Source organism: Myodes glareolus, chromosome 10 (assembly GCF_982192425.1).
Source record: "Myodes glareolus chromosome 10, mMyoGla1.1, whole genome shotgun sequence".
NCBI classification, from domain to species: domain Eukaryota; kingdom Metazoa; phylum Chordata; class Mammalia; order Rodentia; family Cricetidae; genus Myodes; species Myodes glareolus.
In genome coordinates this window covers 47,524,421-47,538,496 of record NC_142035.1, presented here as the reverse complement: position 1 = coordinate 47,538,496, position 14,076 = coordinate 47,524,421, and the positions used below count along the sequence as shown (strand labels likewise).

At 46.6% G+C, this 14,076-nt stretch overlaps 1 protein-coding gene across 1 annotated transcript in view; it reads left to right on the top strand.

The window, feature by feature from the left end:
• Atrn (attractin) overlaps positions 1-6,084 on the top strand; it is a 145,528-nt gene extending 139,444 nt beyond the window's left edge. Inside the window, exon 29 of the mRNA XM_087911192.1 lies at positions 1,608-6,084. Within this exon, the coding sequence (XP_087767318.1) occupies positions 1,608-1,732 (125 nt within the window). The 3' untranslated portion in view covers positions 1,733-6,084. The remainder of the gene's footprint in view (positions 1-1,607) is intronic.
• Positions 6,085-14,076: the final 7,992 nt, after the last annotated feature.

The following is a 14,076-nucleotide window of genomic DNA, read 5'->3' as shown; positions in this document are numbered from 1 at the left end:
GGGAGGGCTATCCATGCCAACCCTCCCATACTTTTTCTTTATGAGGTAGTACAAGTTAGCCCCAGACTTAATCCTCTTGCCTCAGTCTCTCCAGTGCTGAAGATTGTAGACACGTGTCATTATGCCAAACTCTTGTGCCCGTTCCTTTTTAAAATCTTTTCTGGGGATCAAATCCAGGGCCTGAGCCAGTGTTCTACCACTACCCACTTCTTTTTAATGGTCCCTTTCCTGGATATGCCTTTGCTTGAACGACAGTCGTCACTAGTGTGGGCTCCTCTCTGTGTATCAGACGCTGGCCCTGGCCCTTTCCTCCTCCTCTTCCCTTTACAGACCAAATAGAGTGGACTAACAAACTTACTCCTCTGCTCATTAAAGCAGCCTTGGCAAAATGCTAAGTATGGGCTGACCACTTCCTCCAGTGTTAGAATTCCAACTTCTCTGCTGTCTTAATCAAGGTTTCTATTGCTGTGAGAGACACCATGACCATGGCAACTCTTAAAAAGAAAAACATTTAATTGGGGTGGCTCCCTTTCAGTTCAGAGGTTCAGTCCATTATTATCATGGTGGGACATGGTGGCATGCAGGCAGACATGGTGCTGGAGAAGTAGCTGAGAGTCCTACATCTTGCAGGCAACCGGAAATGGTCTGAGACACTGGATGGTATGTTGAGCATATATGAGCTGTCAAAGCCCACCTCCACAGTGACACACTTCCTCCAACAAGTCCACACCTACTCCAGCAAGGTCACGCTTCCTAATAGTGTCACTCCCTTTGAGGGGCATTTTCTTTCAAAGCACCACACCTGGAATGGTGATTTCCCTGACAAATGCCAGGTTTATTATATCAATGCAGAAAGGACAAGCCAGTCACTGAGAGAGTGTCTGAGAGAATAAATGGTAAAGGTTCTGATAATTGCTGTGTACTCTGAAACATTACCTCAGTCACTCTTTGACTCCAGCACAAGCTTTGCAATGTTCTTATCCCAGCCGCATCTCACACATAAGGAGACTGCCCTATGGGAGGTTAAAGAACCCTGCTCATTCTAAAACTCAGCCCACGACACTATTGAGCACTGCCCATGGTAGATATATAAGACAGGTCATGCAGAATGGGGAGGGGGCTCAGCCCATAAAGGCACTCGCCTCCAGGCTTCCCAAGCCTGAACTAGATCCCCAGGATTCACAAGGTGGAAGGAAAGAGTTAACTTCTAAAGGTTGCCCTCTGGTTCACATGTGCAGCATTGTTTACACACACAGAGATGAATAACTAAAATTTTAGTAGCTTGTGCTGAGCCAGTGATAGAGGATGAGGTGCACATTCAGAGTGTGGCTGCATTCTCATTCCCTTGCTTCCACCCTGAGGCAGAGCACACTGCTTCTGGGATGTGCTGTGGAGGAGAGAAAAGTGAGTATTAGGTGTGCACAAATAAACTCTGCAAGAGCATGGAGCTGACCCATCACCAGATGGAAAAGGGAGGGTGAGACGGAAGGACCACCATGAATACCTTCCTTTATCTTTCACCATGGAAATGTAAAAGGAAACTAGAAATTATCTTTTTTAAAGTAAGCTCATCATGACATGTGTCCTCTCTTATGGATTCTTCCAAGGTCTTGCTGTGGCCAGTGCTCTGGTGGACATTTCTCAACAGATGCCAATAGTGTACAAAGAGAAATCAGGAGCAGTAAGAAACCGGAAGCAGCAGCCCCCTGCACAGCCTGGAACCTGCATCTGATACTGTGCCAGGGACTCTCCCTCAAAGAGGGCATATGGTACACCAAGCTATTGCAGGGGAGGGTGCAGGCAGGAAACAGGTGCAGAACAGAAGACTGGAAACCCTTGAAGCATCCACCTCATGTGCATGATCATACAAGCTGTTTTGATGGTTCATCCCTTCTGTGTCCAGCATCTAACCTTTTACTTTTGCATAGGAAATAATTTAATTACAAGTCCAAGAATAAGCTGCTCTACTCATGGGTGGAGGAACCCAGCATAGAACCAGTAAGAGCTGAAAGTGATGCTGAGGTCCCGTGTGGAAAGTCCTCTTGGAGTCTCAACTGCAAAAGTGATGACCTTGCCAGCAGCTCTCCAGCAGGGTCTTCCACACTCCTCAGGTGGACTGTTTTTATTTGAAGCCTGTTGTCTTTTTACTCTCTTCCAGGAAGTAGCTTTTTTCTAGCTGAGAACTAATAACGGTCTGTCTCTTTGGAAGTCATATCAAAGTATAATCAATGGGGCCTTGTTTTGTTTTTTGGAGACAGGGTCTCACTGTGTAGCCCTAGCTGGCCTGGAACTCACTATGTAGATCAGGCTGGACTGAACTCACAGGGATCTTTCTGCCTCTGCCTCACAAGTGCTGGGATAAAAAGCGTGCACCACCAGGTCCAGCAAAGGGGGCTATTTTAAATATCAAGGTCAATTGTGTTAGAATATAAACAAATGTAATAGATAATTCTCTATAGCAACTTGATTAATTTAATTTTAATCCATTCTTTATCTCACGCTGTCATACACACACACACACACACACACACACACACACACACACACACACACACTAAGTGCCTAGACTTTAAATAGATCTAGCATCTGGAAAGTTAGTAAGCCTAAGTTTTTACATGATTCTGTTTCTCCATTCTTATAGAATTTAAGTAACTACCATTGCAATCTGTTCTTTTTCTAAAGTCTGGTTTGCAGCCAGCAGAGACTTCTCATCCCAAGAAACATTTAATAGGGACTAGCAATAGGGACTGAGTGACCACCAGCCCCAGCCTAGTATCACTCTAAGCCTGATGCTGGGCCAGGGCACCGCAGAAGTGTCCTCACTCATGTCGTGTGCCTCTGCGCCGGTAAGAGCACTGAATGTGTGGGACACTTGGCCCTGTCTTCCTGCAGCCCGCTCTCTCTGAGCCTGTGGACCATCCCTAGATTGGATAGCGCAGACACTAGAAGAGGGATGATGCCTTGCACTGGGGCAGCATCTGCTCAGAGCTAGGAAAGGGCCCTGGTTCCATCTCTCCCAAGTGTGGGTTGGCCCAGTCTCCTCCCAGACCCAGCTGGTGGTGTGAGGAGGAAGTGGATGCTAATGAGGATGAAAAGCACATGGGGAGAATGGGAGGGACAAGACCCTCTTCTAAACAGAAAATGACAGCATTAGGAGGGGTGAATGGCCCTCTGCTCTGTGCCCCGGGATCCTGCCTGGACATTGCATCTCCCCACTTATGGTGCTCAGTTTCTGGCGTTACAGCAGCCTCACCTTCCTTTGCCTGCTGCATGTCCTGTGATTCTGCTATTACCTGACTAGAACAGACCTCTAGGCAACCATGCTTAAAGTTAGGGATTTGGAGAAGTTAACACTCAAAAGAACAAAAGCCGCAGCATTTCACCTTAAAATGCAGTGCCAAGAGAGGGGGCATTTCTCTAAGGCCAGCACTGACCCCATTCCCGCCAAGACACTCCTGGAGAGAGTTTCAAGCTGAACCATAAACACTAATGCACAAAGCTCTGCTGGAAGACTCACCTCTCAAAACACTGCTTTTTCACAACATTATTAAAGGACAGAAAGTTCCAGAAAAGATCCCAGTCTCATTCCCTGTGCAGTTAAGAGTGCCCCACATCCCTACCAAAGCCCAGCACCTATAAGCATCTGCAGTGGTCTAACCCTTCATTTCCATAATCACCAAAGGGATTCTTGGCCAGAAAAGGAGAGAGAGAGAGAAGTCCCACTGGGGTTTGTCCTACAAGGAAATTTCCCGCTTTGCTCAAAGGACCAAATTTCTTTGGCCAAAGAAATTGCTTTTATGTTAGCTCCACACCTTGAGATAATATGTACCATGGTTCCCACCTACCTGCTTACATTTTTTCCCCTTAGAGATACTGTTTGTTCTTTGAGAAGGAAGAAGCAAATGGCATTTGATTCTGCTCCAGTAGTGGAGAAACAGCCAACTCCACCTGCATCTCCCTAGGCTTGCAGCAGAAGGGAGCGGCAGGGACAAGGAGCTCAGCTCAGAGCCAGTTACCGAGAGGACGTGGGGTTGTGACCCAGGAACTGTGTGGCATGGGGGAGCATGTACATAAAATAGTCATGAAGACACTGACCTTGCACTTGTACATAACTATACAGTAGTGTCCAGAATGTTCAGACATTCAGGGTGTACATAAAACAGAAAAGTATCATGTATTTTTATTAAACATTAACATCTGAGTTTCACCTAATCTGTTTCTGTGCCATATACTGGGTATCAAAGCTCTGAGAAGTCAACTTACCAGGCCCTGATCCTTTGGTAAGGCCACACATTGTACCACCATGGTGGTGTGTTCAGTAGCCTTGTGCCCATTAGGTAACTCTAAGTAATGATTCAGCTCTCAGAATACCTAAGAAGAGCAAGCATGGTGACACACTGCTGTGATCCTAGCATTTAGAAGATAGAGGCAGGAAGAGCAAGAATCCAAAAGTGAGAGCTGGAGAGGTGGCTCAGTGGTTAAAAACACTGGCTGCTCTTGCAGAGGACTCTGGTTCAGTTTCCAGCACCCACACAGTAGCTCACAACCCTCTGTTTAACTCCAATTCCAGATGATCTGATGCCCTCCATTGGCCCTCTTGGGTACTGCATGCATGTGGTGCACAGCAAATATGCAGGCAAAACACCCAATACACATAAAACAAAACGAAAATAAAGAATTCAAGAAGAGCCTGGGCTACATAGCAAGAGCCTGTCTCAAAACAAACAAACCTATGGAGAGCCAGGCAGTGAGTCTGTTTACATGGCAGTACACAAGAGATCTCAGGAAGCAAGAGTGTCCATACTGTTGTGCATTTCAAATGCTCCTTGTGACTTCTGGCATCTCTGTGGGGTGACCAGTCTAGTCCTGAGGTATTCTGTTACTCTTTGAAGTCAAAGACTGTTACCTGTGAACATCAGACTTTGCAAAGGGGCTCTCTAGGCCACATTCTGTTGTAGCTTTGTCTAAAATTTTAATGACGTTTCTGAGAACCATGTTCTTTTTATACTAAAAACTGGGGATGGGAGCTCATTTGTCAATAAGTAGCGCCGTTTCCCTACACCTCAGCCTCCTGTCCCCCTCTTGGTCTTCCCTACACAGTCTGGAGAAGGGTCTGAAAGGTCAAAGGAGATGTGGCAAGAAAGCAACTCCATTACCTCCTGAGCTAGCCTGTAAGAAGACCGTCAGCAAAAGGAAAGTACCAGAATATCTAGAAGGCTTGAAGTGTAAGATGGGATCTCGTTAGGGAATTGGAGAAACAAGAACAGAACACCCTGGGTAGGAGGTGCCACAGCCTGCCAGTGCCCATCCTCCTTCAGTGCAGTGGAGTGACTTACTTCCTTGGGGGATGGTGCTGTTTTTATGAACACCTTTGATCCTTGGTGTCCTTTAATTGAACAAATATTTACTAAACACTTCTAAGCTAACCTAAGAGCAGTGACTGGGGTGGAAATCCAGCTCTTTGGATGCAGCCATCACCCTAGGGGAGCTCCTGGGGTGAGCCATGGCTCCCTGACGAATCTCAAGTGTTGACCCTGATCACACAGCCCCCAGCACAGCTTTGGACCGAGATGTCAGCATGGCCTCTGACTGAGCAGAGCCTCTGGAGCAGGCGCCTGCCTGCAGGGAACCCTCAGGGTGCCCTCCCAAGTGCAGAGAAACTGGCACCTTCTCTGCTGAAGGCAAAACACAGCAGCTGCTCTCAGACCCGGACTCTGCGCAAAACACTAGTAAAGCCTGCTGGACCAGTTCGGCCTCTCCAAACGTTATATGGTTATTTACAGTTCGCTGTTTGCTTTCATCAAGCTTAGTTTGTCCATATGTGTAATTAGCATCTGCTGCACTTGTGTAAATATGGAGTAAGTATTGTAAACTATTTCATTGCTGGGATTGTTGGTGTTATACCTACATTTAAGACTGCAATTTTTGGTATTTTTTGTATTGTAAAATAACAGCTAATTTAATCAGGAACGAGATTTAAGGGGGGGTCTGCATTTTAAATGCAAATGTGAAGCACTTGTATATAAACAAAAGTAAATACTATAATACAAAATTCCTTCTGAAATAAAAGTAGATCTGGTAAAAGTGTGGACTTTTTCTGAATATTTAATGATAATGCTGATTTTATTCTATATTTACATTTCATTCATTATATTAGCAGTGAGGGGACAGAGACAACTACAGTTACCACCCTCAGCAGCCTGAGGAGTCCCCTAGATTAGGGAGCACAACTCAAGATTATTGGCTTCAGTCCTGAAGAGAGTTTCAGGACTCGGCAGTCTATGAAGCAGCATTTAGTAATTAATGGAACATTTGTGTCTATGTATGTGAATGAGTACACATATGCCACAGCATGCAAAGACAACAATTACGGAAATTGTCCTCCCTCTGGGGCCTGAAAAGCAAACTGATGTCTTCAGCCTTGGTGGCAGGCACCTTTACCTGATGAGCCATCTCACCAGCCCAGGATATTACTTAATGGGGGGAAGGGACGTGTGTGCCATAGCACACAGGGGAGGTCAGAGGACAACTCTTAGGAATCAGTTCTCTCCTACCTTGTAGGACCTAGAAATAAACCTTAGGTCAGACTTAGCATCTAGCCACTGAGCCATCTCATTGATCTGATGAGGATATTTTAATAATAGGCCTAATTAAGCACAGGGGTGCTGGGCATGGTATTACACGCCTTTAATCGCAGCACTTGTGAGGCAGAAGCAATCAGATCTCTGTGAGGTTCAAACCAGCCTGGTCTACATAGCAAGTTCCAGGACAGTTAACGTTATATAGATGAGATCATGGTTCCCTGTCCCTACCCCACCCCCAAATAAGTACAGGGATTAAGAGAGAGGTGCTTAAAAGAGAGTGAGACAGGCTGGAGAGACTCAGTGTTGGCTTCTCAAAGAAAAGCTCTGGAAAGGCAATATGTGGGTGCAGACTTGTAATTGAATTTTGATGAGGTTTGAAGTGTTACAACTTCTAAGGGTGAAAAAACATATGTGAGGTCAACAGGTAGGTCCTGGGAGGTGGCTGACAGGGATTCCAGTTGATAAGGGCCTCAGGATGCAGGGACCCATGTAGGTGGAGTTGTCTTTGGGCCACCAGCTCCTAAAAATTGACAGAGACTTTTTATTAGTTATGAAAGATCGGTCTATAGCTTAGGCTTGTCAGCTAGCTTTTATAACTTAAATCAACCCGTGTCTCTTAATTCATGTTCTTTTACATGGCTCGGTTACCTTTATTCTGTACTGCCCATCCTTCCTCTGCACCTGGCTCACAACCCCGCCTCTCTTCCCAGAGGTCCCTGCTAGCCCTCCTGCCTAGCTATTGGCCATTTAGCTTTTTATTAAACCAATCATAGTGATACATCTTCACACAGTGTAAAAGAATATGGTACGACAGACGCAAAATCATGTCCATTCAGACCTTAAGCCTTATTCTTTGTTACTTTAACATAAAAATATGTATGAGAGAAGAATATTGACTCTGTCAGTATTTAAATACAAGCAAGTATTTAAAATTGTCCTTGAATTCTGGTTTTTTCAGCTGATGAGAGGGTTAGTCAGACTCCAGGGTCCTTTTCCTGCCTATTTCCCCATAATTCCTGTCTCTGTTTTGCCTCATTCTCAGCCTTGTTCTAGCCACCCAAAGGTCTAGTGGGTAGACTTCCTCCAGGCTCCATCCCTAGTACGTGGATGCCATCCTCTGGCTACTGCCTAATGTTTAGTGTGTGTGTGTGTGTGTGTGTGTGTGTGTGTGTGTGTGTGTGTGTGTCTACTTCTGTTCACACAGCCTTGTCTGAAGGCCTCCTGGGTGCCCAGCTTCACTGTATTTGGGTAAAAGTTGTCCGTGTTAGTGCTCTAGCACACAGTACACCCTGCCAGTGCTAGGAGTTGCAGAATGAGGTCATTGAAAATGGGAAGTCACAAGTGGGTGGTCACTCATAGGGAGGATAAAGCCAGTGTTCAAAAGCCAGGGTGCTTGAGAAGGGGTGGGCACCTGGAGTGGGCATGTGGCAGCAACCAGCTTGAGAAGGACTTTGAAAGTTGGGGGCCACCAGCAGGGTAATCCCCTAGTGGACCAGTAACTTGGTAGACTGAGGCAGAGGAGTGTTGGTGGCTCAAGGCCAGCCTGGGCTACATGGTGGGACCCTGTCACGAAAGAACAAAACCTAGCGGAGACACTGCTGTTGGTGTAACCAGTTTTGCTGGTAGAACTATTGTTCTTCATTACCCAGGCTCTGAAAACTAGGTTGGGGCCACACTGGCTGATGAGACGTTGGGAAAGTGCTAACACCCAACTTTTACACATTAAATGTTTTTATTTGGGATTTTCCCTGGAATTCATGGATTAAAGACTTGGAAGGAACAGGGTTCTTGAGCCACCATTTACTTACATGCAAACCACCTGGTCAGCAAGAGCTATTTTGGGTTTTGTTACTAAATATTTCTTCCCAGGGAGATATGTAAACAGCGCCTGTCCCTTCAAGAGTCCCAACAAACAAACGAGAATGATTCCACCGAAGTTCACTAGAAAAACCAATGAGTTTATTGGGCTTTCTTACAAAAACATAGATGAGGGGTTACTTACAGAAGTGTGGGTGGTCCTCCCCTTAACAACCCATACCTGGAAAAGCCTTAGCCAGCAGGATGAGGGCTTCCCCATAGCCACATAGATGGAGCTTCCACTCTAGTTTTCCCTGGCAGACAGACGGATGGATGGATGTAGTGTGTGTGATAGCCCCTTCCACCAGGCTGCATGCAATTAAGGCAGAGTTGCATACAACAGGTGGTAGGTGTCTTAGGGTTTCTGTTGCTGTGAAGAGACACCATGACCATAGCAACTCTTATAGAGCAAACCATTTAACGGAGGAAGCAGCTTACAGTTTCAGAAGTTTAGTCCATCATCTTGGTGGGGAGCATGGCAGCTGGGAGTGGCGTGGTGTGCAAGCAGACAGGGTGCTGGAAAAGGTACCGGGAATTCTTACATCTTGACAAGCAGGCCAAAGGAAGTGGTCTGAGACACTGGGTGTGGCTTGAGCATATATGAGAGCTCAAAGGCTGCTTCCACAGTGACACACTTCCTCCATTAAGGCCGCACCTACTCCAGCAAGGCCACACCTCCTAGTAGTGCCACTCCCTTTGGGGACCATTTTGTTTTTTTTCAAACCACCACTGGAGGGAAACTCAGATGAGAATCTCAGGCCCTAGTCCACCTCTCTCTGCTGGGATATAAGTTGTCAACAAACTCAAATGGGATAATCTTTTGCAAGGGGACACAGCTGAATGCCCCAGTAGGGTGGTTGGTTCAGAGGACACTCACTACAGCTTTGTATCAGTGAAAGGCAAATGCTGACTGAAATGAGGGACTCCATTTTCCAGATCTGTACCTTGGAGAGCCATGCAGATGCTGGCAGTGGGGAAAGGAAATGGCAACAAGCAGACAGCTGCAAGGCCCTGGCAGGTGGGAGGTTGTTAGGTTAACAACTTGGAAAGCAAACTAACAATTTTTAGCTGGAGAAGTAATTCTCAACCTGTGGGGGTCACATATCAGATACCTTGCATATCAGATATTAACATTACAATTCATAACAGAAACAAAATTACAGTTATATAATATTGATGAAATAATTTTATGGTTGGGGTCATAACATGAGGAACTATATTAAAGGGTCACAGCATTAGGACCCACTGAGCTAGAGGGAGAAAAGTTGAAGATAACTATACTTGATTGATGTTTTTTTGAAAAATATACATTTTTATTTTGTATGTATGGGTATTTTGCCCGCATGTATGTCTGTGCACATGTGTGCAGTGACCACAAAGGCCAGAGGAAGTAGTCTGATCCCCTGGAACTAATTACAGATGGTTGTTACTCACTGTTTAGGTGCTGGAAACTGAACCCAGGTCCTCTGGAAGAGCAGCCAGTACGCCTGAGCCAGTCTCTCTAGCCCTAACAGGACCTCATGTAGTTCAGGCTGGCCTCAGTTTTGCTTTGTAGCCAAGAAATAGCCTTGAACTTTGATCCTTCTGTCCCCACTGTGCTGCCTTGAGCAAGCCAGGCATTGAGTTCTACGCCAGGTACAGTAGCTCACGCCTAGAACCCTAGGACTTCGTCTTTTTACAGGTTTGCTTTTATTCGTATGTGTATGTTTGCATGTATGTAGGAGCATCGTGTGTGTGCAGTGCCTACAGAATCCAAAAGAGAGTACATGATACCCTGGGATGGGAGTTACAGTTATGAGGCACCATGCAAGTTCTGGGAACCGAACCCAGTTTCTCTGCAAGAGTAGTAGATGCTTTTGATTGCTGAGCCATCTCTCTATCCCCAATCCCAACATTTTGGAGACTGAGGCAGGGAGATTATGCCAAGTTTGAGGTCATCTTGTGTTACATAATGAGTTCAAGGCCAGGGCCAGTCTCAGCTACAGACTGGGACCCTGTCTAGAAAAGGAAGTGGAGAGCTGGCTCAGCAGTGACAAGCACATGTTGTTCACAGCACCCTTGCTGGGCAGCTCATATTGCCTGTTACTCTAGCTCCAGAGGATCCTAAGCCTCCTTCTGGCCTCCAAGGGTGCCTGCACACATGTGCACAGATATACAAATTCACACATAATTTTAGAAGAAAATACCTTTTAAAGGAGACCTTGAATTCTGAAATCGGTGAGTTTGTGAGCAGAAAGTAAAGATGGGAGGGGAGTCCTGAAATTCAGGGGCTTATTGTGTAGGAAAATCCCCGCTTTTAGTCTCCAAACAGGAAGTGCTAGAAGCAGCAAAGACACCTGTGACTGCACCTCATGGTAAAAATCACGGTAAGCATGAGTTCCCACTTGAAACTGGTAACCTCAGCCACCACCTTCAAAAAATTGTGGAGAAAGAAGCAAAGAACCAAGCGTGAATGAAGACTGTCGGGAAATAGCTATGCACACTCTCTGCTTAGAAACAAATACAGAAAGGTAGTTTGCGCTGTAGGAGTAGATCAGTGGTTGAACACTTGTCCAGCATACACAAGGCCCTGGGAGGGGAAAGGGAGGGAAGGGAACGGAAGCGAACATTTCTAGTGAGGATGGGAAAGACCATTCTGGTCATGTGACAGCTGAGGATGCAGCTTCCTGGAGGGAACAGGCATGTGGGTATCTTGGAGCTGAGCCTGCCAAAGGAGAAGCAGGTGGGTCTCGCTGTGGCTGGTATGAAATGGCCTGAAAAGCTCTGCAGGTGAGGGTGGACCTTTCCTAGTGGCTAAGGGTCTGAGCTGCTGGGTCAGTTTTTGTTTCTTCCAGGCTGCTGCTAGATTGCTCAGTTTGAGCCGTTTCCAAGAAGTTGAGTCTGGGGGGAGGAGGGTGACTGTCTTTGCAGCTGGGCTTGCCTGACAGCAACTCAGCAGCCTTCACAGCCGCTCTGTAGGCTTAGGAAAGGAGGGGTGGCTAGTGATTTGGTCAATTTCAGGGACTTTCTGAAGCTGTTTTGAGTTTACTTTAAGTTTCCCTGTAGGATGGAGAGTCTCTCCTCCTTATAAACATCCTGTCCTAAAATATCCTGTTGTTGGACTTCTCTCTGACATCTTGAGAAGTTTGCCTCCAAGCCAGGAGATTTTCACCTCAGAGCAAACGGCTACAAAACACCCCAGCACCCATCTGAGTTAAGGTTTCTAGGTTGCTCAATTCCTGCCCTTAAAGTTTTGTATTTTATCATCTTAATTTTTCTCTACACCCTTCCTTGGTCTGGGAACTCATTTGGTTCATTATCATGGCGTTATGAGAAAAGGTTTCACTACACAATCAGTCTTCCTGAAACTCATCTGTTTGCCTTAGCCTCCTGAATACTGAGATCGTCAGTGGAACTTACCATCTGACTCGCTGAAGTGTAAGGGAATGTGTGTATTACCGCTCTGGCGGGGGATGGGGGTTCCTAACGGAGGTGTTGGCAGCTCTTAAGAGGAAAGGTTTCCCCAAAGCAAGTTAGATAGCTCTACAGGGAGAGGTATCCTGGCAGTGGGAAGTCACACTACACAACAAACATCGTACAAGACATTTACTGGGAGTGCTACCTCTGCTTGGGTGAAAGGCAGCAGGGAACCGAACAGGGGACAGACTTATATAGGATTTCTTAGGGGAGGAGCTTGCCAGGGTGGAGATTTCCAGGGCGGGGATTGCTGTGATTTCAAGCCCAGCCCAGGCATTGGTGGATTTTCAGGCTCAGGGATTTGTGGGGTTTGGCGGGTTTCAAATCCGGAAGTAGGCTTTGACCTTTTACCCTACATCGTGGACCTCGCAGAGAACCTGACCTAAGTAGGTCTGCAGCCCCACAACCATGTCCCTGCCACCTTTGCTAGGCATGCGAAGTTCACTGACCAAGTCACTGTTGTGTTAGGAACCACCCAGAAACTGTGCTGCTGTTGTCCTAGCTTTCTAGAATTTTATCAACAGAATTCATAATTTCTCCAGTTAGAAAAACCAGTAGGCAGAGATAACTTACTCAGACCTCGTAATCTGAGAAGACAGTAGGTTAACATCTAGAGGGTTTCCCTGCAGCTCACGGCCAATTGGCAGATTATATGTAAGGAGGGGTAAGGGAACAAGAGCAGTCAATCATTATGGGGCTCAGGTTTGCTCAGGGTCTGGTGGTCAGTCCCGTTTCTGAGAGCTGTGATAGCTATGGTTCTCGTTACCATCCCGCCTGCTCCCCCTCCCACTTCTGCGTATGGTCTCTGTCCCCTATCAGTTTCATTGGCCAGAGCCTACATTTTCCTGCAAAAGTGAGCTGGTTTAATGAACTTAGCTAGCTATCCCTAACTCATTTAGGGAGTGTGGGGGAAGGGTGAGCAGTGATTTCCACATCAACTTTGCACCTGGTTGCTGGGACCCATGCCAGAGGAGCACACATGAGCCGTGAAGTTTCCACCAATAAATCCACGGATGCTTCTAGCACCTGTCTTTCTACCTCGGCCTCGCCTATGCCACCTGCCAGCTGCCAAATCAATGCTGACAGCAGGTGACAGAGACCCAGGCACGGGGCCAGGACCACAGCCCTAGAATGTGTACACACGACCACTTCCTGGCAGAGCACGGAGGCTAACAGTTGTGATGGGGGGGAGATAGGAAGGATGAGGCTGGACTCAGCCTTACGGCACCTGGCCAAACGGCACCCTACATAAACCAGGACCTTGAGGTAAAAGTAAATGAAACCCAACAAGCAAACAGGCAATTCTACTAGTTTCCTGGGATTTCTGTAACATTTACCAGTCTTCGTAGTTAAAAAAAAAAAATAGTTTATTCTCACCATTCTGGCAGAGTTGTACCCGTCTGGGGCCTCTGGAGATCCGGGCTCTGTGTCCTTTAAGTCCAGTGGCTCTGGGTCTCACCTCCCTTCCCTAAGACTGCATCACTCTGGGCTCTGCCTGTCCTTGAACTACCTCCCTCTGCACTGGTTGTATAAAGGAGACATAAGGTGTGTGTCAGGCCTGCTCGGGTAGCCCTCCTCAAGAGCTAGAAGGCAATCACACCTGTACTATATGAAGTGGACTCTTTGGCCCCACTGTGTGATACTCTGCAGGTGCTTGGCCTTAGGACAGGGACAGCAGCTGCTGTGGAAGTCCAGTATTTTCACTTAGTTCCTGTTAGTTCGGAAGACTCATATCTGCACCTGCTACCCAGAATTGTATTTTTATTTAGAATCATTCCCACTTTTAGCGGGAGGGTCAAGACAGGGTTTCTCTGCGTCACTCTGACTGTCCTCTGTAAACCAGGCTGGCCTCAAACCCTCTGCCAACCTCTGCCTCCCGGATGCTGGGATTAAAGGTGTATGCTACCCAGCCACATTTCCACTTTTTAAAAATACCTACAGATTTCTCATTGGTTAAGAGCACTGCAGAGGACCTGGGTTCAATTCCTAGCACCCACATCAAGTACCTCACAGCCTCCTGGAAGTGTAGTTTCAGGCCCTCTAACGCCCTCTGCTGGGCTCCATAGGCACTGCCTGCACATGGTGCACATATGTACACTCAGGCACACACACAAAATTTTGATGTCTACATTTTATTCTAAATACTCAAGTCAAACAAGTAGTGGAGTTGAGCACACTC